This window comes from Podarcis raffonei, chromosome 11, assembly GCF_027172205.1.
Source record: "Podarcis raffonei isolate rPodRaf1 chromosome 11, rPodRaf1.pri, whole genome shotgun sequence".
Classification (NCBI taxonomy): domain Eukaryota; kingdom Metazoa; phylum Chordata; class Lepidosauria; order Squamata; family Lacertidae; genus Podarcis; species Podarcis raffonei.
In genome coordinates this window covers 23,411,036-23,429,901 of record NC_070612.1, presented here as the reverse complement: position 1 = coordinate 23,429,901, position 18,866 = coordinate 23,411,036, and the positions used below count along the sequence as shown (strand labels likewise).

The 18,866-nt window shown below is 40.8% G+C and overlaps 1 protein-coding gene across 2 annotated transcripts in view; it reads right to left on the bottom strand.

Annotated features, from left to right (window-relative positions):
* The window catches only part of MAP3K1 (mitogen-activated protein kinase kinase kinase 1), a 61,227-nt gene that overhangs the window by 16,597 nt on the left and 25,764 nt on the right, over positions 1 to 18,866 (bottom strand). Inside the window, exons 2-9 of one of the 2 annotated variants that reach the window (XM_053408568.1) lie at positions 11,438 to 11,588; positions 10,191 to 10,397; positions 8,847 to 9,041; positions 8,286 to 8,402; positions 7,236 to 7,384; positions 1,786 to 1,907; positions 648 to 729; positions 357 to 534 (exon numbers count right to left, since the gene is read on the bottom strand). In XM_053408568.1, coding sequence (XP_053264543.1) covers positions 357 to 534; positions 648 to 729; positions 1,786 to 1,907; positions 7,236 to 7,384; positions 8,286 to 8,402; positions 8,847 to 9,041; positions 10,191 to 10,397; positions 11,438 to 11,588 — 1,201 coding nt within the window. Of the gene's footprint in view, positions 1 to 356; positions 535 to 647; positions 730 to 1,785; positions 1,908 to 7,235; positions 7,385 to 8,285; positions 8,403 to 8,846; positions 9,048 to 10,190; positions 10,398 to 11,437; positions 11,589 to 18,866 lie in introns of both variants that reach the window. The other variant, XM_053408567.1, reaches the window with a different exon arrangement.

The following is an 18,866-nucleotide window of genomic DNA, read 5'->3' as shown; positions in this document are numbered from 1 at the left end:
AAAACAAGGGAGATGTAATGAAGTGTCAGTTAACTTCTCCATTCATTACTGTTTATTTTTGTTTGGAAGCATTCATATACCACCATCTCATAAAATATCAGGCTGGTGTACATCAATATGCACACAATAAATATGGTAATCTTTTTTCAAAGTCAGGGAACTAACACCGAAAAAGTCCTCTCCTATCACAGAATGCAAACCTGACACCTGCACATACAAGTGTGCAGGGAATATAACACAACTTAACCAGTAGCGGTGCCATCCTGTTTGTGCTATGTGACATAAAACGGAATCAAGAAACAGAAAAATACCCAGCAGCTAGTTTAATTAATGTTTCCTTTAGAAATTTAGTATACCTGTATCCATGGCTCAGCTAAGTCTTTATAGGCAGAAGGGATTTGCTGGACCCCATAATGAGTAAGGTTAAAATTACTATCTTGACTCCTCCTCGGTGAGACGGCTGTAGGCTGCTGAGTTTGCTGCTGGACAACACGAAGAACAGAAGGAGATTCTACAGGGCTTGGCAACTCATGGCTGTAAGGGGGGGAAACGGTTTCCATAAGTAGATGTTTGCAAGCTTGGAGATATTTTAATATTTATACTCCTCAATGGAAGACCCAGTACATCCAAGTACAACACATCCTTACCTATAGAAATCATGAGATCTCCACTTAGATCTACAAAGAGGGCATATAAGAGGCTCTCTGTTTCTTCTACACTCCTCTGCCCCTAAAAAATTTAACAGTAACAAAAAGAAATAATACTGACGTTAGTATGATAAGGACATTTTAGAAAATATAAAGCTATTGAGTTTTTGGAAACATCTACAGAACTTACAAGTCTATGGAAAACTAGTTATATGGAAAACTGTATATTCAGTTCTATAGCAAATGTGGCATTTGCCACATTTTCTACATGTTTAATGTATTGTGTGAATTATACCAGCTCTATATACCTGTCCACTTAAAAATATATGTATCTATGCCTCCAATCCTGTGGTTGGTTGAGACAAGAAACTAAAGACCTATTACTTCTGGATTTTGGACATTTTATAGGTTTCTGGGCTAATATCACAATATTCTTTGAAACTGATTGATCAGCTCAGTTAAAACTACACGTTAATAATTTTCTTATTTATAATTTTCTTCTCTTTCATTCATAGTAAGGGAGGTTTTTTTTAAGACACAAAAGCTACCAAGATGCATTTCTGTACCTCTATCAACCTTTATATAGGGACGTGGGTGGCGCTGTGGTCTAAGCCACTGAGCCTAGGGCTTGCTGATCAGAAGGTCGGTGGTTTGAATCCCCACGACAGGGTGAGCTCCCGTTGTTCAGTCCCAGCTCCTGCCCACCTAGCAGTTCAAAAGCACGTCAAAGTGCAAGTAGATAAATAGGTACCGCTCTGGTGGGAAGGTAAACAGCGTTTCCGTGCGCTGCTCTGGTTTGCCATGCTGGCTACATGACCTGGAAGCTGTCTGTGGACAAACGTTGGCTCCCTCGGCCTACAGAGCAAGATGAGCGCCGCAACCCCAGAGTCATCTGCAACTGGACTTAACTGTCAGGGGTACCTTTACCTTTTTATCATCCTTTATACTTAAAATTCCGAGGAATACTACCTCACATTTATATGAGGAAAAGTACTTCACTTAGATTCCTCCTCTAACATCCCAGTTTATACATACTCTCATTCCTTAATATCAAATGTCCCTTTTGATATTCATTATTTGAAGTAGAAGTACTGACTTCTGTGATGCAGGCATGTATTTAGTATCACAAGTGACTTACATATTGACATGCAGTGGTGGTGAAGTTTATTTCTGCAGCCATCTTCGCAGACAGTCAAGCTCTCTTCATCCAACATGCCTAGCAAACAAATGGGGCACATCTGTTCTTCTTCATCCTTGATACTATTTTTAAAAGAACATGTACCAACATTTAAAGAGTAATCCTTTTAATTTACATTACTATACCTCTTTCCAGGGCAAAAACCGGTCCCAATATATATTTATTGGGGTGCATTCTATCATTCTGCAAGTGACTAGTTGACCTTTCAGTGCAACTGTTTGCAATAAATTCCAGTGCTTGCTCACATATTACCTTTACCACACCAAAATCGCCTCTACGTTGTACATGATGTAATGTTTTATATATTACTCTTCAGTAATGTATGTTACAATAGTAACTGTATGTTACAATAGTAACATGGAAAAGTCGACAAACTGCAGCCAGCAAAATGGGGTGGACAGAAAGTGTCCCCTTCCTCTCCTGCAGCAGCTGCCCCAACATGCAGCCACAATTATCATTAGCGTTTGCTGAATCAAGGGTGTGTGTGGTCAGGGGGATTTGGAGGAAGTGGGGGTCATGGAAAGACTGGTTGGAAGAACCTCAGGTGCCTCAGCATAACTTCCCATCACCTCCCTCTTTCCCCTCAATCTCCTACACAACCCACTCCATTCAGCCTGGCCTGGTGACCCTTAGGATAAGATTTTCGCGGAGGGTTGGGGACTGCTGTGGGGAGGGGTGGCAGGAAAGTCACCTTTTGCCTAAAGCCTTCCATGGATGAATCTCTATCTTGAAGCCATACTTTGCAGTGTATCAAAATGAAAACTATTACCTATGGTTATATAGCAAGTCCTAGAACAGATACATCATTCTGTAGGAAATGTTGGTAAAGAGGCTCTGGATATTAATAGCTTTGATCTCAGAAACAGGTTTGTCTTACAGCTCAGGGCTTTTAGTGTTGTAGCACTTGCCCTTTAGAATTATCAATTATCATCAGGCAGGCTCTTATAGTACTGGCACCTACTTAAAACTTACCTGTTCACCCATGCTTTTTCCCTGGGGGTGATCCAGCTATGCTCATGTACAGTGGTACCTCAGGTTAAGTACTTAATTCATTCCGGAGGTCCGTACTTAACCTGAAACTGTTCTTAACCTGAAGCACCACTTTAGGTAATGGGGCCTCCTGCTGCTGCCGCGCCGCAAGAGCCCGATTTCTGTTCTCATCCTGAAGCAAAGTTCTTAACCTGAAGCACTATTTCTGGGTTAGCGGAGTCTTTAACCTGAAGTGTATGTAACCTGAGGTACCACTGTACTATATTAATCTACTGATTTCTTTTCATGTATTCCTGTATTTTTTATCAATGTGATTTTATTGTGTATTATGTTGGTCAAAGCCATTTTTTAAAAAAAAATGTTGCTGGTATAAAAAGTTTTGCCAATGAACAAACAAATAAACAAAAACTATTAATTCCACACTTAGGCTACTGTAGTGGTGTCAGAATGGCATTCCTGTGGTTTCTTCCCACAGTACTCTGGCAATATCTAGATGGAATAACCACACAAGTGGGGCAAATGACATTGTTTTCCCATCTAGAAGTTAATGGAGTGGCGTGTGAAGAAGCTACGGGAAAGCACTTGCTATGGTTCTATGGTAATATTAAGAACTGGTGCCATATTAAGACTGAATTAGTGGCTAATTCAAGTGTCTTGTTTTTAAAAACGAAACAAGGGAAACTTACAATTTGGTCAGTGCCAATATTGAAGTCACCCAACACTTAAGTCAGATATTCCTAGAAAAACTACCTTTAAGTCCGGTTCAACAGTCTCAAACCTTTTAAGAACTCTCTACATAAGCAAAATGATTACCAAGTTTAAAAGTCAAAACAAAATTTTTTTTTCCTTCCAGTAGCACCTTAAAGACCAACTAAGTTAGTTCTTGGTATGAGCTTTCGTGTGCATGCACACTTCTTCAGGTATCTGGTGGAACACTCTGTCACAAGAGACTAGGGCCCTGCGGGACTTGACATCTTTCCGCAGGGCCTGCAAGACAGAGCTGTTCCGCCAGGCCTTTGGCCAGGGCACAGCCTGACTCCCTCCCTCGGCAATCTTCGCGGAGCTCTGGCCCAATGGTGGCCAGTGGCTTGAATTTAATTAATTTTATAATGAATGGTTTTAGAGTGTTGTTTGTGTTGTACTTTTGTATTGTTTTATTGTTGTTAGCCGCCCTGAGCCCAGCTTCGGCTGGGGAGGGCGGGATATAAATAAAATTTATTATTATTATTATTATTATTACTGGAAGGAAAAAAATTTTTTGTTTTGACTATGGCAGACCAACACGGCTACCTTTCTATAACAAGTTTAAAAGTATCACTTTTCTCCCCCTCTGTAATACAGATAATGGAAATATGCCTATTCCATTTCTGACGTACACAGAATTTGTTTTCTCTATAATCCAACAGTTACAAAAAGCTCAAAATCTGGGCACTATGTGGAGGAATAAAATTTCAGCTCATGACTGATAAGTAGAACATGATTTATCAATAAAGAATATTGCTCTCCAAATGACTGGCACAAATGGAGGTTGTATAGTTTTCTGTGGATTTTTATGGGTACATAATCATCCGAGTTAACAAATAACACATATAACTTAAAAATAGTATGTATACTCTATGACACTACTTTCAAAATAATACTGCTAACAAGTTGTCAAAATGTAAGAACAGAATTCTACAGAACATATTTTCTAAAGAACTACCCAATGTATGCACCAGGGAAGGCTAATTTGTAGCCCACCACTACTCCCATCAACTAATGGTCAGAGATGATGGGGGTGGTAATTTTGCAACATCTGGCAGGCCACAGGCTAGCCACTCTTGTTATACACCAAGGTGACCCAACAGTTAAGAAAAGATTTGCAGCTGAATAATTTACCAAGACTAGTTGCATTTCAAGCCCAAGTACTATGGACCTAGTAAAACCAGGAAGACAGGTTAACATTAGTTTAGTTACTACATACACATATGGCCAAAAAGGAATTTGATATATGTATGCCAAAGGTGGGGAACCTCTTTGGCCCAATTGGCCAGATTGTTATATGTCCCCATCCCATGGGCCAACTTTGACAGGCAATGCCAGATGATTTGACAGGATGGATTGTCCTAAGCACCTGCCAGAGTCTCTTGCACAGAGCTTTCCAAGCACTCCACAGCCAACCGGTTGTCAGATGGTTGGGAAATGCAGCACAAGGAGTCTTGCCAGCTCTTTGCTGGCAAAGGGGCTTTCTGCAATGACTGGCTGCACAATAAAGAGTTCCACAGGGGAAAGGTGCCATGGTTTGGGGTCAAATTTATGACATTTTAGGCCACATCTGGCCAGGGAGCTGGATGCTTCCCACTCCTCATATATTTAGAAAATTCACTGCATTTCATCATATAAAGGTAAAGGTACCCCTGCCCGTACGGGCCAGTCGTGTCCGACTCTAGGGTTGTGTGCTCATCTCGCTCTAGAGGCCGTTGAGCCGGCGCCGTCCAAAGACACTTCCGGGTCACGTGGCCAGCGTGACGAAGCTGCAGCTGGCGAGCCAGCACCAGCGCAGCACACGGAAACGCTGTTACCTTCCCGCTATAAAGCGGTACCTATTTATCTACTTGCACTTAAGAGTGCTTTCGAACTGCTAGGTGGGCAGGAGCTGGGACCGAACGATGGGAGCTCACCCCGCTGCGGGGATTCGAACCGCCGACCATACAATCGGCAAGTCCTAGGCACTGAGGTTTTACCCACAGCGCCACCCGCGTCCCAGGCATTTCATCATCCGCAGTAAATATTTCTACTATCGCCAGATTTACTAAAATAGGAATGGGGAAACTTTTTCATCCTAGTGACTGCATTCCCTTCTGGAGGCTACATGTCAATGGAAGGCAGGATCAGAGGCAAAAGTGAGCAGACCAATTGATGTAATTGTTCCTTGTGTACAGTAGGCTAACTTTTACACACACTTGTAGACCTTGCTCTGTCCTCCATTTATGCCAGCAAGAAGCATTATTCGAATTCAAGGTAACATTCCACCAAAGTAAAAACACTCAAGGAAGGTGCAAAGCACAGCTGATGTAACCAGGGTAAAGTCCCAGGGGTCAAATGGAGAGCCTCAGATTTCCACACCCCTGCATTAGATGAATCACTCACACACAAAATCACTTTGTGATTTCTACATAAAACAGCTACCCTTTCCAGGGCAAACATCTCTTGATTCTTTCAAACCCAACACTTCTGATAGGACCTATGCTTTAGCCCCTTGCTCCTCACCCCCAACTGAAGCTACTTCCCTGTTTCCAGTTTGCATTAAGATCTTGGGGGCAGGAATTTGCTTTTTTAAAAAACTAATGCTACTCAGTGAAGTGTCATGTACAGTGATGGTGAGTGGGGAGGGGACAGTAGCCACAAAAGCCTAGCACCCAAGTTAAGGGGTGAATATATACTTTTCATATTTAAGCTGGAGATGTTCTCATACCAAAAAAAGCAAAATGTAAATTCCCATTGTTTAAGAAGACGTTTCCAACAAATTGTCCCAAAATGAAAGGTTAGGCACAAAAAATAAAGACTTTGTTATGAAGGAGCAAAGAATTCACAGTAACAGAGGGCATGTGTTTTGGCACAGTATTAGATGTGAATCCCTAGCATGAATGGAAAGGCAATTCTACTTGTGCAAGGTGTCCTCCATTTCCAGTGTCCCCTTGCACTGTGCCACATCCCTTGCAGTTCTGGAGGTTCTCCTGAGCCTTGGGAGCATCTTCTGAGGACTGTAATGGACTACGGTGAGGTGGGGGGGGGGCCTGCACCATGAACAGAGTTCTGTTTGTGCTTCTTTAGATCCAAAGTTTGATTTCAAAGAACTTTTAAATATTCTCTTTTCTCCTGAGAGTAAATTTCTAGCTTGATTAAAATCTGGCAAGGTTACTGGGGCCAGGTAAAACCAGATTCATTCCACAAGTTGATAATCCCTTGTCCAATTAATTATTCTGATGCTACACACAATTTTAAAATGAAGTTTCACTTTCCAAAGGTGAAAGATCCTCTTCAAGATCCCACTAGGTTTCAGGAGTCACTGGTGCATTCAAAAAGCAACTAATATATACTAGGCTCTTAACAAAAAATAATCCTGCAACAAAAGGGCAACAAACTTCCATTTCAAAACGTGCTTTTTGGCAGACTTGGCTAGCCAACACAAAAAATACTGTTCCCAAACATTCAAACAATAAATACCAGAACTTTTGTAACTTAGATCACGCTATATAAAGAACAAGGCGTCTTTTGCAATGGTTTTGTTGCAACAGACTAACACAGCTACCCTTTTGGAATTGTATAAAATTCATGTGACAAATTAAAGCAACACTTTCCCTGTGAAAAGGGGAAGATTTTGAAGAACACTACTTATTTTCTTTAGAAGAATTACTAACCTGTTTTCTGAACTAGATGTAGACGTACTAGATGATGACAATGTATGAGAATTTGACATGCGTGAGACAAACTTCTGGATGGTGTTACGAGATGGGGCTTTGATCCTTGAGCTACGCCTACTGTGATATTTCTGGAACAAACTTTCAACCTAACATTAGAAGAAAACATTAACAGTAGCTATTATGCTGTTAATTCCTGGAAGCTGATGTCCAGTTTGAAATAAAGTTTTAATTGCAATTGAAATCACAGTAATATCAGAACAACAAAAAAAATTTTCCTACTCCACCACCAAGAGGGGATGGTTGGATCCATCTTATAAACAATTAAAATCACACCTCACGTTCAAAAATTAAAACCACTTCATTTAAGACATGTGGACATAGATCCTGAATTTTGACCAGATCCTTACTGGATGCACCTTCATAACCAGCAAAGTGTTGCAATTTAACATTAGCTAACAGCGCTTCTGCATCTATCTACTTTGCTAAGTAGAAGCAGAGAAGGAACAGAAGAAATTGCAGGAAGATATTGATGTCCTATTCTCTTGAAGTGTGTTCCTGATTTTACGTGCTTTATTTTCATGCCTCCACTTTTAGGGTGGAGCACATGTGATTGATGTTTAAGAAACTCTGCGATCGCTATCCACCATGGTTGCAAGATGCATCACAACTGACATCAGCTAAATCAAGAAACCATGTTAAGAATTGTTAAATATCATTACTGATGCAGTTAAGGTAAGAAGGAAAGGGCTGTGGAGAAGGAACATGGTATTCCACTTCCCACTCCTAGTAGGCCACTCTATTAAGCAAGCACTAACCTCCAGCTATTAAAGTAGAGGGCTATTGGTGGAGAATTTTCAGTAAACCATAACAACTTATTTGATGTTACTGTAGTATCGTTGGCTATTAACAGAAATCTCAGAAACATAGTAACTCTAGCAAAACTTAAACAGCACTACAGTGTGATTTCTGAATAGTAAATTTTAGCAGCTTTAATGTATTTGCAGTAACCATTGTATATCCATGATAGAAGAGACAGGATAACACTACCTCAAAGTTCTTCAAGGTTTTTCGCCAGAGCATTGGATCTGAAGATTCAAGTTGAAACACACGAAGCATAACAAATAGGAGATGAATGCAAAATGTTCCACGCCCACAGCTGCAGGTCTGTAAACAAAGATTTTCGTGTGCTTATTATGACTGTTTTCTTTCAAAAGACACAAGTTACTATATTAAATAAGGAGTTATTAGGATTATACTTCTGTATTTAGAAAATACAAATCTGTTTACAAAAACAAATCTGTTATAAGCATGGTTTATTTCTGACAGCTATCCTTCCATGGGCTGATGGATGATTTATGGCAGAGCAAACAATGTATGTTGTTCTCAGATATAACCAACCTGAAGCTAATACAACTATTTATGCTTAGCTGGTGTTTCTTCTAATGCTTACTCATTACAAGTAGAAATTAACACACACACACTAGAAAATAGTACTACAGTGTGCTATTGAAAATAAAATTGTAATTACAACTTCTTCTCAATCTTCTAATATTCTCAAATTAGTGTACTTTATAATTAAAAATAAAACTGGGTCTATGCAATTCATACCTGAGGACCAATGAATACCCTATATTTATTGTCTGGGCTGTCTCCTCCTATCAAGAAAGAATTCGGTCCTATCTGCTGTAAGAGGTACAATCTGGCCCTCATGACCTTGTTGACCCGCCGATTTGTTTCTTCAGGACTATATGGTGAGAAGCCATCTGGAGATGGAGCTCTTCGTGGTGGTGTTATTCGTCCACTCTGAAACTTATAACCAATTTATTTCAATTAGCTTCCAATAACGTTGCCAAAGGAATTCAACCTCCACTCTCCCAATATAGAAATGTTTTACATTGCCCACTGTGTCTGTCATATCTGTTAAGTTGTAAAGGAAGAACTTGTGATCTACTAGTTACCCACCATATTTTGATAGTACAGAAATGATACCATCACTTCCAAACAATTGCAGAAAATAAAAATTTCTATGCTAGTATTCTCAGATGTTATTCAAATTATGGCTACTACTTTTTAAACCCACGCCATCCCCTTCATGTTCAGAATGAAGACACCTGTAGAGACTTAAATGTAGTAGCAGCAATAGACACAAGATAGCAGGTAAAACAGTCAATGACACAGAAATGTAACTAAAGGAGTCAGATCAAAACATCCATTGCTCCAAAATCTGCTGGAACAAAATGGACTTCAATAATGCACTACAGTATCAGGGATGAAGCCTGAGCTTCTTGGGTAGGAAATCCCAGCATCTATGTAGTTGCTGCCAACTGAACCTAAGCTGGTGCCAAGACCTGCAAGCAGGATCTCCTCTGCTTACCAAAATGGATAGACAGGAGAAGACATACTGGAAATATCATGGCAAAAGGCTATATATACCCTGTCACATAAGAGAAGGGGTTGGCAAATTTTTTCAGCAGGGGGCCGGTCCACTGTCCCTCAGACCTTGTGGGGGGCCGGACTATAATTTGGGGGGGGGGAATGAGGGACGGTGAGCAGCATGCAAAAGGGCTCTGGAGAGGGGCTGCTTTAAATGGCCGCTTGAGAGGGGCGCTCAGCCAACCACGGCTCCTGTGTCTTGTGAGCGGCAGGGGGCGGCAGCAGGATGATGAGCGGCGTGCAAAAGGGCTCCGGAGAGGGGCTGGCACCAACAAAGCCCAGCCCCCTTCCTCCTTTAGGCAGGGCGGGGAGAAGCCAGGAGGAGGGGGGAGGAGGCACCGCCGCGGTGTGTGTGGGGGGGAATGGAGCAGCCCGAATGATCAGAATCAGATCCACGCGACAATTCCCGGACCATCCACAGGCCGGATCCAGAAGGCAATTGGGCCGGATTCGGCCCCCGGGCCTTAGTTGCTGCTTTGCCTTAGTTTGCCAACCCATGCATAAGAGCTTTTAACTTACAGGCACAGGAGATAACCTTTTCCTTCTTACACCTGGTGATTCCGATTTAACCGCCCTAGATGAGGATGAAGAGGAACTGCTAGGAGAAGGGCTCCGCCTCCCCTTCTGAGTAGGTGAAGTAGCACTTGTTTGTCCCTCAGAAACAGGCTCCGTTGCTGCTTTGTTTGCTTCACAGCCATCACCTTTTATCGGTATTGGTTTTACTACCTTTTCAAGAAAGATATGAAGTGATTTATGGTTACCTAAAGGTCTTCTTAAAAGAAAAGAAAAGATTCACAGTGAAGTTCTGGGTATACAAATATTTACTGGATTCACACCAAAACCTGTCAGTTTATTCTCAGTGCTTATGAGATTCTATTTCAAGTCAAAAGAACGTGTGCTTCAGGCAGATGATGTTCACCTGGCAAAATGAAAACCTGCCAGATCCAACATGGAGGATTGGTAGTCTTGGTAACCAAGGTCTGAATACCTGGAAAGAAGTATACTGTAACCTTCACTACTGGGTAAACAAACAACTTTTTTTTAAAAGGACTCTGAAGTGCCTCAAAGCTTGAAAAAGCTTTTCTTTTGCAACTGCGTGAAAAGTGATATCACACAGTTTTGGAAAAGAAGTTTGCCATATAGTTAGGGTGAGTTGCAGTATGAGAAATGTAAGTCCAAATCCTTCTTGGCTGTTTACTAATAAAACAGTTCTTTATATAACTGCCATATTTATCAAACCATATTTTTGTGGAATGTCTGTTAAAAGTGGTGGGTATCTCTCTTCTTCCACTGCACAGCCCACTTTCCTATTCCTTTCTGCACATTATAAAACTTGCAGGTAAGGCCTCACCTTTGCTCTTCTCATTGTGTACTGCCTGACCAGGATGTTAGTACACAAAATATTTTTTAAAAATAGTTCCGCCACCTTTGCCAGATCCTTATTTTTTTACGCTTGCTGGCTAGGAATATGAATATGTGTTTTTTCCCCCCTCCAAGAGAGTAAATTTAAAATGCTAACGATAGAGGGCAGTGTTGTAGTTATTTTGAGCAATACAAATGTACAGTAAGTTGGAGTTGACTGCAGTAGACTTGTACATTGTTAGGAATTTAAAGCTTCGCAATCAGCAATCCACAGAAATTAATCAAGAGGAATTACAAGACAAGAGATACCCAGATGTTAACACTAAGGTTCTGTGGTACAAGAATCAGCAATCAGGCTTTTTAAAAGCATAAAAGCCAGTGCCTTTTTCTGGAGCATTACTTACCACAGGGCCTCTCCTACTCCTCCTTTCAAGCCATTCATGCTTCCAAGCAGGCATACATGTTGCCTTGAGTTTCTCCCTGATCATGCGCTCTTCTGGGCGGTCATCCATTTTCTGCAGCCCCCTGAGGGTTTCTTTATTCTCCATGTCACGACTACAGTAAAGAAAAAGCAGAGGCCATAAATGTGATTGTCAATAAACACAGTGGCATGCTTAACCCTTGAACCACCATATTTTACTCCCCCTGTAATTGCTAAACGGTTGATTTCAGCAACAGATGAAAACCTCTTAAACTGATAATGCAGACATTCTGCTACCCCGTTATTTGGAATGCATCTACTCCAAATACAAAACATCAAGCATGAAAGAAAAGCTGTTTTAGTAGACCTTTAAAAAAAAAAAAGAATTACCTCAAGCTACTGACCTACCATAGCCTGATAATAAACACATGGTTCTTAAGACATGGGGCTGCAATCACAGGAAGTTTCTGAACAACCTTTGACATGAATTGTGCATGTGATTTTAAGTTATTTTAAACTGTTTTTAACACTCTGCTTTAATTGCTGTAACCTGCCCCGGGACTTTAGGATGGTGGGTGGGTAAGATTAACAGAAGCAACAAGACCATGATTAAAAACGGTGACTCTAATTAAACCCACTCCTAAGCTAATAACAATCTTCCTGCACATCTGAAAATGGAATTCTCTTGCCACTCAAAAAGTATAAACTACTTAAAATGAACTAGTTAATGTACTTAAGTATCAGTTGCTCCTCTGCCAAATATAGAAGCAATTTATATTCCATGTTTGTCCATACTACTATTATAAACTACCATAGTCATGATGAAAGTCACTGTTTGTATAGACTACATCAGTTGAAGTTTAAAAACCCCATAATCAACCACAGCAGCAATCATTGTCAGCATCCATCATCACTGATGCTCTGTAGTCTTGAGATTAATGATTGCACAAAAAACATCCTCAAATGCACCTACCCATTTATATACAAATTTTAGTTTATAGATGAACAAACACACACACACACACCTTACTAAATGGCAAAAGCAAATCATGAGCGACATTCTTGTTACTGTTTCACAACTCTGGGACACAAAACAGCTTGCCATTTTTAACTGTGAGCAACCAGTTGGGGTACAGCAATATATATTAAAATATTAAATGCTGCAATGTTCCCCGACCACCCAAAAAGTTCAAGAATGATTCTGTATTTGCTTGAACCTTCTGTTACATTCCCCCCCAACTCCATGTGTGCCCTTTATATATAGATATTAGATAGATGGATAGATGCATACACACTATTAATCAGAGGGGAAAGAAGGACAAAGACAAAGATGTTTCTTCTTTTCATTCTCCATCTTCACCATTTACTTTATACTAAGGAGATATAGGTATGGAAGCTAGCTTCCCCCCATATATATATATATATATATATATATATATATATACACACACACACATACATACGGCTAGATCAGTAACTGCAGGGGGGAAACAGATGTGCATTCAAATATGCACCTGAGTATGGATGTCTCCTATGACAGCGGCACTGCTTTCAGTGGGATGTGCATCTAGAATGTCTCCAGAATGTGGATGCAAATCCTCATCCACATTCTGGATGTGCATCCAAAGGAACATTCTATTGAAAGCAATGGTGCTGAGACAGCATCAATATCCACACTTGTCCGAGATAAACAAATGTTACATATTGGTTCACAGGTGCTGCAACCGGGGTTCAAAATTAGCAGGAAGCCAGGCACACTTTGCACCTGAAGATTCTCTATTTGCAAGCAGCTCAAAAAGTCTGGGTGCCCTTTTTTTGCACCTGGCTGACACTCAAGGATTACTGAAATGTATGTACTTTGAAGCCTCAAAGTATATGTTAAGGATAGACAATATGCTAAGGAGTTTAACAATAAAGAGTGTTTTGAAAACTGAAGTATTGTACCAATATTTTTATTGTAAACACCAAATTAAAGATGCATTAACAATTTCTGTTTAAAATGTGATATTAACAATGTGTCACTTATGTGAATTGTGTATTAGTTCATGCTTATGAAAATAATAAAAGTGTTGCCGACACCCCCACCCCAAATAGCGACTAGATATTCTGTTTTGGTGCCCGCAACCCCCAGGTCCCAGGAGCCATTTGGTTCCTAGATTTTCTAACACTGGCTACAACATAACTTCCTCCTCTTTCCTCTGCATCCCCTTTACGCCACTTGATTCTTTTCAGGCTGAAGGCTCAAAAAGAAAATCATATCCACAAAATTTGCTTCTGGAATCTTTAAAAAAGATAATATTTCCCTGTATCTCTCATCCTAATATATAAAGGAATCCATTCCTTCCTTGACCTGGGTACTCAGTGCATCTACACATAATAGACACATTTTACTATTGGGGGAAGAATTGCTGAAATATTAGGATTAGCATCAATATAACTAGAAAGAATATGCTAGATATTCTTCCACTGCAAACTAAAATAAAATTACAGCTGTATTTCTATGAGATCTGATATACTACACCATGAAAATCCTTTGCAAAAAGGATACTAAGGCAGCCGAAGACTCAACCACATTCTTCCGTGTGTTCTCATGTCCACTGTTGACTTCTCAGCCGATATAAAAAAGTACTTGGACAAGCATTTATTAACAATGTACTCTAGCAGTGAAAGCTTCACAATCTTTACTTGTTCTCTCTCTCTCTCTCTCTCTCTCTCTCTCTCTCTAAAAAAAGGCCAACAGAAACTAGCTTCTTCTCATGTGACAGTAAATCCAATCTGCTCTTGTTTACACAAAATATAACAGTTATTTAAATGGAGGTGGGAATTACCGGCTTGTCTATCTGAAACCAAGAATGACCTTCAATGTTGCAGATTCAAAATGCTCAGATTCAAATTGCACGTTCATCCAAGTATGCAAGCAGTCAATTTCTGAATATCTGAACTTCAGCGCCAAAACAAAGGCAGCAGACAGAAAGCAACATCACTACTGGATACAAGTGAGAACACAGCTTCAAGGTCTTTAAGTTTCATTTGGCAATGTAACATCTTTCATGTTATTCACATTTGTCTACGATCTTGTTGCAAAACGGAGTTATGTTAAATAAATAAAGTGCCAAGCACATAATAATAGTTGTTGTTGTTACTGTTCAGTCGTTTAGTCATGTCCGACTCTTCGTGACCCCATGGACCAGAGCACGCCAGGCACCCCTGTCTTCCACTGCCTTCCAGAGTTTTGTCAAATTCATGTTGGTAGTTTCAAGAACACTGTCCAACCATCTCGTCCTCTGTCATCCCCTTCTCCTTGTGACCTCAATCTTTCCCAACATCAGGGTCTTTTCCAGGGAGTCTTCTCTTCTCATGAGGTGGCCAAAGTATTGGAGCCTCAGCTTCATGATCTGTCCTTCCAGTGAGCACTCAGGACTGATTTTCTTAAGAATGGATACGTTTGATCTTCTTGCAGTCCATGGGACTCTCAAGAGTCTCCTCCAGCACCACAATTCAAAAGCATCAATTCTTCGGCAATCAGCCTTTTTTATGGTCCAGCTCTCACTTCCATACATCACTACAGGGAAAACCATAGGTTTAACTATACGGATTTTTGTTAGCAAGGAGATGTCTCTGCTTTTTAAGATGCTGTCTAGGTTTGTCATCGCTTTTCTCCCAAGAAGCAGGTGTCTTTTAATTTTGTGCCTGCTGTCACCATCTGCAGTGATCATGGAGCCCAAGAAGGTAAAATCTGTCACTGCCTCCATTTCTTCCCCTTCTATTTGCCTGGAAAATCTGTCACAGTCTCCATTACTTCCCCTTCTATTTACCAGGATGTGATGGGACCAGTGGCCATGATCTTAGTTTTTTTGATGTTGAGCTTCAGTCCATATTTTGCACTATCCTCTTTCACCCTCATTAAGAGGTTTTTCAATTCCTCCTCACTTTCTGCCATCAAAGTTGTGTCATCTGCATATCTGAGGTTGTTGATATTTCTTCCAGCAATCTTAATTCTGGAATTAAGAATTAACCACATAATAGATAGGTAAGCAATTGAACCCAGGCAAAGCCCAGACCTGATGGAATTGACTTAAATAGAAAATCCTATCTAGGCTTGTCCCTATTTGCAGGAGACAAAGCTTTTAGCTGGGATGTGGCCCACTCGGCTGGCTCTGCCCCTTCTTGTCTGCCATGCCCAGGTTCCCATATGTGTACTCTGAGGAAGAGAGGAATAAACAAGAAGGAAAGAAAGGAAACGAGCAGTTTGGGCATGAAAATTATGCTGTGGGCCAAAGAACAGGCTGCAGTAAGGGAGTGGCCAAGCCTGAAGGGGCAAGCTGACTGGTTGCCTGGGGGAGCTAAGCAGGAAAGCAGTGAAGGGTGGAATGGGTGGGAGAAAAGATAGGAAAATTATATTGTGGACCAAGGGATGGATAGCACTGGGGGACAAACTGGCTGCTCGCTGGCAGAGGCCTGATGGGAGCACTGAAAGTGAAAGGAATGGGCAGAAAAGGAACAGAAAAATGGGAAAGCAAATTGGGTGGCATCTGGGGGGAAAAATGTTTTGGAAACAGGAGCAAGTGCAAGCCAAACTTCACCTAATTTGCTGTTCCTTGCAGACACCATACTGTTAGAGCAAGCAAGAGTATGTTCAGTGATGCTTTTTCCTAAAGCGTGGTTTTCGCTTAGTCCACGTAGTAAAGGGAGGGAGGAGCCTTGCGGCTATCCTGACTGCCATCTCCTGTGTGTGACTAGTGAGAGGAAGGGGGGCAGAAAGGAAGCAATCCTGTTACCACTACCCACTTTTGGCTCTGGCTACTACACTTCGGATCAGATGCAGCTCCTGGCTGACTTAGTCGGTGGGTCCATGGCCTTTCATAGGATTTCTATATTTTCTTTCTATATTTCTATAGGATTTCTATATTTAGATACATACACCTGTTGAGGAAGTTTTTAAACAAAACCTAGACAAGGAAGCAACTTTGTCTTGTAAGCTGTACCATGCAAGTATTTAATGGATCTATAGTAAAAAAAAAATTAAATAGCAGCTTCATCCCCATACTATTTTGTGTCAGTTTAAAAGAGCCATGCTGTTTAATTGTGTTTTATTCCCTATGCGCTAAGTAAAAATACTCATTCAGATGAACTAGTCAGATAAATAGTTCCAGATTCTTAACAAAGGGGAAGACAGAAAATAGTCACATGAGCAAAACTTTTAGTATTTAAAAAATAGACATGGGCTGTGCTCACACAGCTTTAAAATTAAAAGGAACAGAAGTATAGTAAACCCACAAAGTATGTGGGAGTTATGTTCCAGGGATCACGCCTAAAGCAAAAATCACGTATAGCCAAAGCATATTGGGTTCAAAGCCAGGTGGAATTGTCAAAGTCTTTTTTCCCAGGTGTCCACCCTCTTTATTATTTTTTCGGGGGGGGGGGATTGCCACGTGCATAAAGCTGAACGTGCAAAAGTTAAATGAACATAAGTTGCAGGCTTACTGTACACCAGTCATAGAAAATACCTTTTAATCAAATATTTGGAGCAAAAGGATCCTCAGGGCAGCAAACATTTAAACATATATATTTAAACAATGTACAGCAAATTATATAGCTGTTAACAGAAGAATCCAAGTTCCCAGCAGAAAAGCACCTAGCAAAGGAACTGAGGAAATACATTATTTTGGCTCAGAGAAAATAAAAAGTATTTTGAGAGAGCTATGCATTTGCCTCTGTCAGAAATCCACCTAAGGAGAGGGACTGAAAATTCCTGGAAGTTCCAAACCTCAGTGCACTGTTGAGAAGGCCCCATCACAGATTATCTTCTACCAGCTAGTTTCAAATGTGCTTAGCAGTTAACGTGAGAAAGAGTAAATTATGCATCAAAAGATTTGAATCTATTTAACTTGTAAAGTTCAGTTCCTATTGCCCAATTGCTATTGCCTGTTTTAGTTAATATTTGCAACGTTTCACCCACATTCAAACTACATGTGTGTCTTCAGCATTTTGCTGATAATGTACTCCTAGACTCTGGATGACCTCACTCAGCAGTTCAATGCAGATATTAAACAGCATGAAGGATAAAATAGAACCCTGAGAAACCGCACATTGAAGGCTGCATGGGGCCTAACAGCACTCCCCAAGCACCACTCTCTGGAATTGATAATACAAGTAGGACCGGAACCACTGCAAAGAAGTGGCACCCACCCCTAACTTGGACAGCCACTCCAGAAGGAGATCATGGTCGATAGCATTGAAAGCTGTTGAGAATTAATGAGGAAAATTAACAAGGATACATTTCCCCCGTTTCTCTCAACAGATGTCATCAGGTGACCAGTTAACCAAAGCAGCGTCTGTGCTAAGCCTGGTCCTAAACCCCAAATGAAATGGATCTAGAAAATCAGTTTCCTCCAAGAGCACCTGGAAATTATAACTATTTCTTTAATGGGAGATTTGTTTTATGCTGGCATATGTTGTTTATGTTGGTAGACAGACCACATATAATGGATGTGATTCAACTTCTGTGCAGTATTAATTATATGATGTCAATAATAGAAGCGTGTGTTTTAAATAAATTCTTCTTTAAAAACCTATTTAGTTTACTGAAAACACTTGCATTTGACTGAGGACAATATGATAATGTCCAATAATAATTTTAAAGTACAGGCAATACAAGTTGCAATATGTAGAGAAGGCATTGCTTCTGCCATCAGCAAGAAAACTAAGGATCCAGGAAGAACATCAAAACCAGAAAGAACCCTTGGCTGCAACAGCAAGCTGCTCTTGAACTGCAGAAGCAAAAGGAACCACACCAATTCCCAGACACACAAACAGGGGTTTTAAAACTGCAGACACTGTCAACAGATGACACATGAGTGTACAGAGAGTTCTAGTTGCTACGTAAAGGGGGAGGGTTCTTCATTTAGCTTGGGTATCCAAGCGCACATCCAACTGGGACGACCTGGAGATCTCTGGGTGCCAGGTTGGTGGCTGACATCTCTATCTGGCTGAACAACAACGGGCCCAGGACAGAACCCTGTGGCCATGTGCAGCACTCCACTTGTCATTTTTTCCCCAGGATTCTTAGGAACCATCAGTGAGCACTGTTTGGGTTCAGTAAGTCGACCAGCTACAAATCCACCTAACAGTTATCTCATCCAGCCCACATTTTACCAGCTTCTCCACAATAATATAATGGGGGACTTTGTCAAAAGTCTTGGGAAAGGGGCTTGAATGTGTAGTTACTATGCAACTCCAGACATTCTTGGTATAAACTGATTACCTGGTTTTAGGCTCAGGTTTCAGCACAGACTTGGTTGCCAAGATGGAATAACTTTGCCAAGGGAAGGACAGTGGGCACACTACCCTGATCATTTTCCTAGAACACTTGGCAATCTGATGCCATTGATCATAGTATCCTACTAGATAGG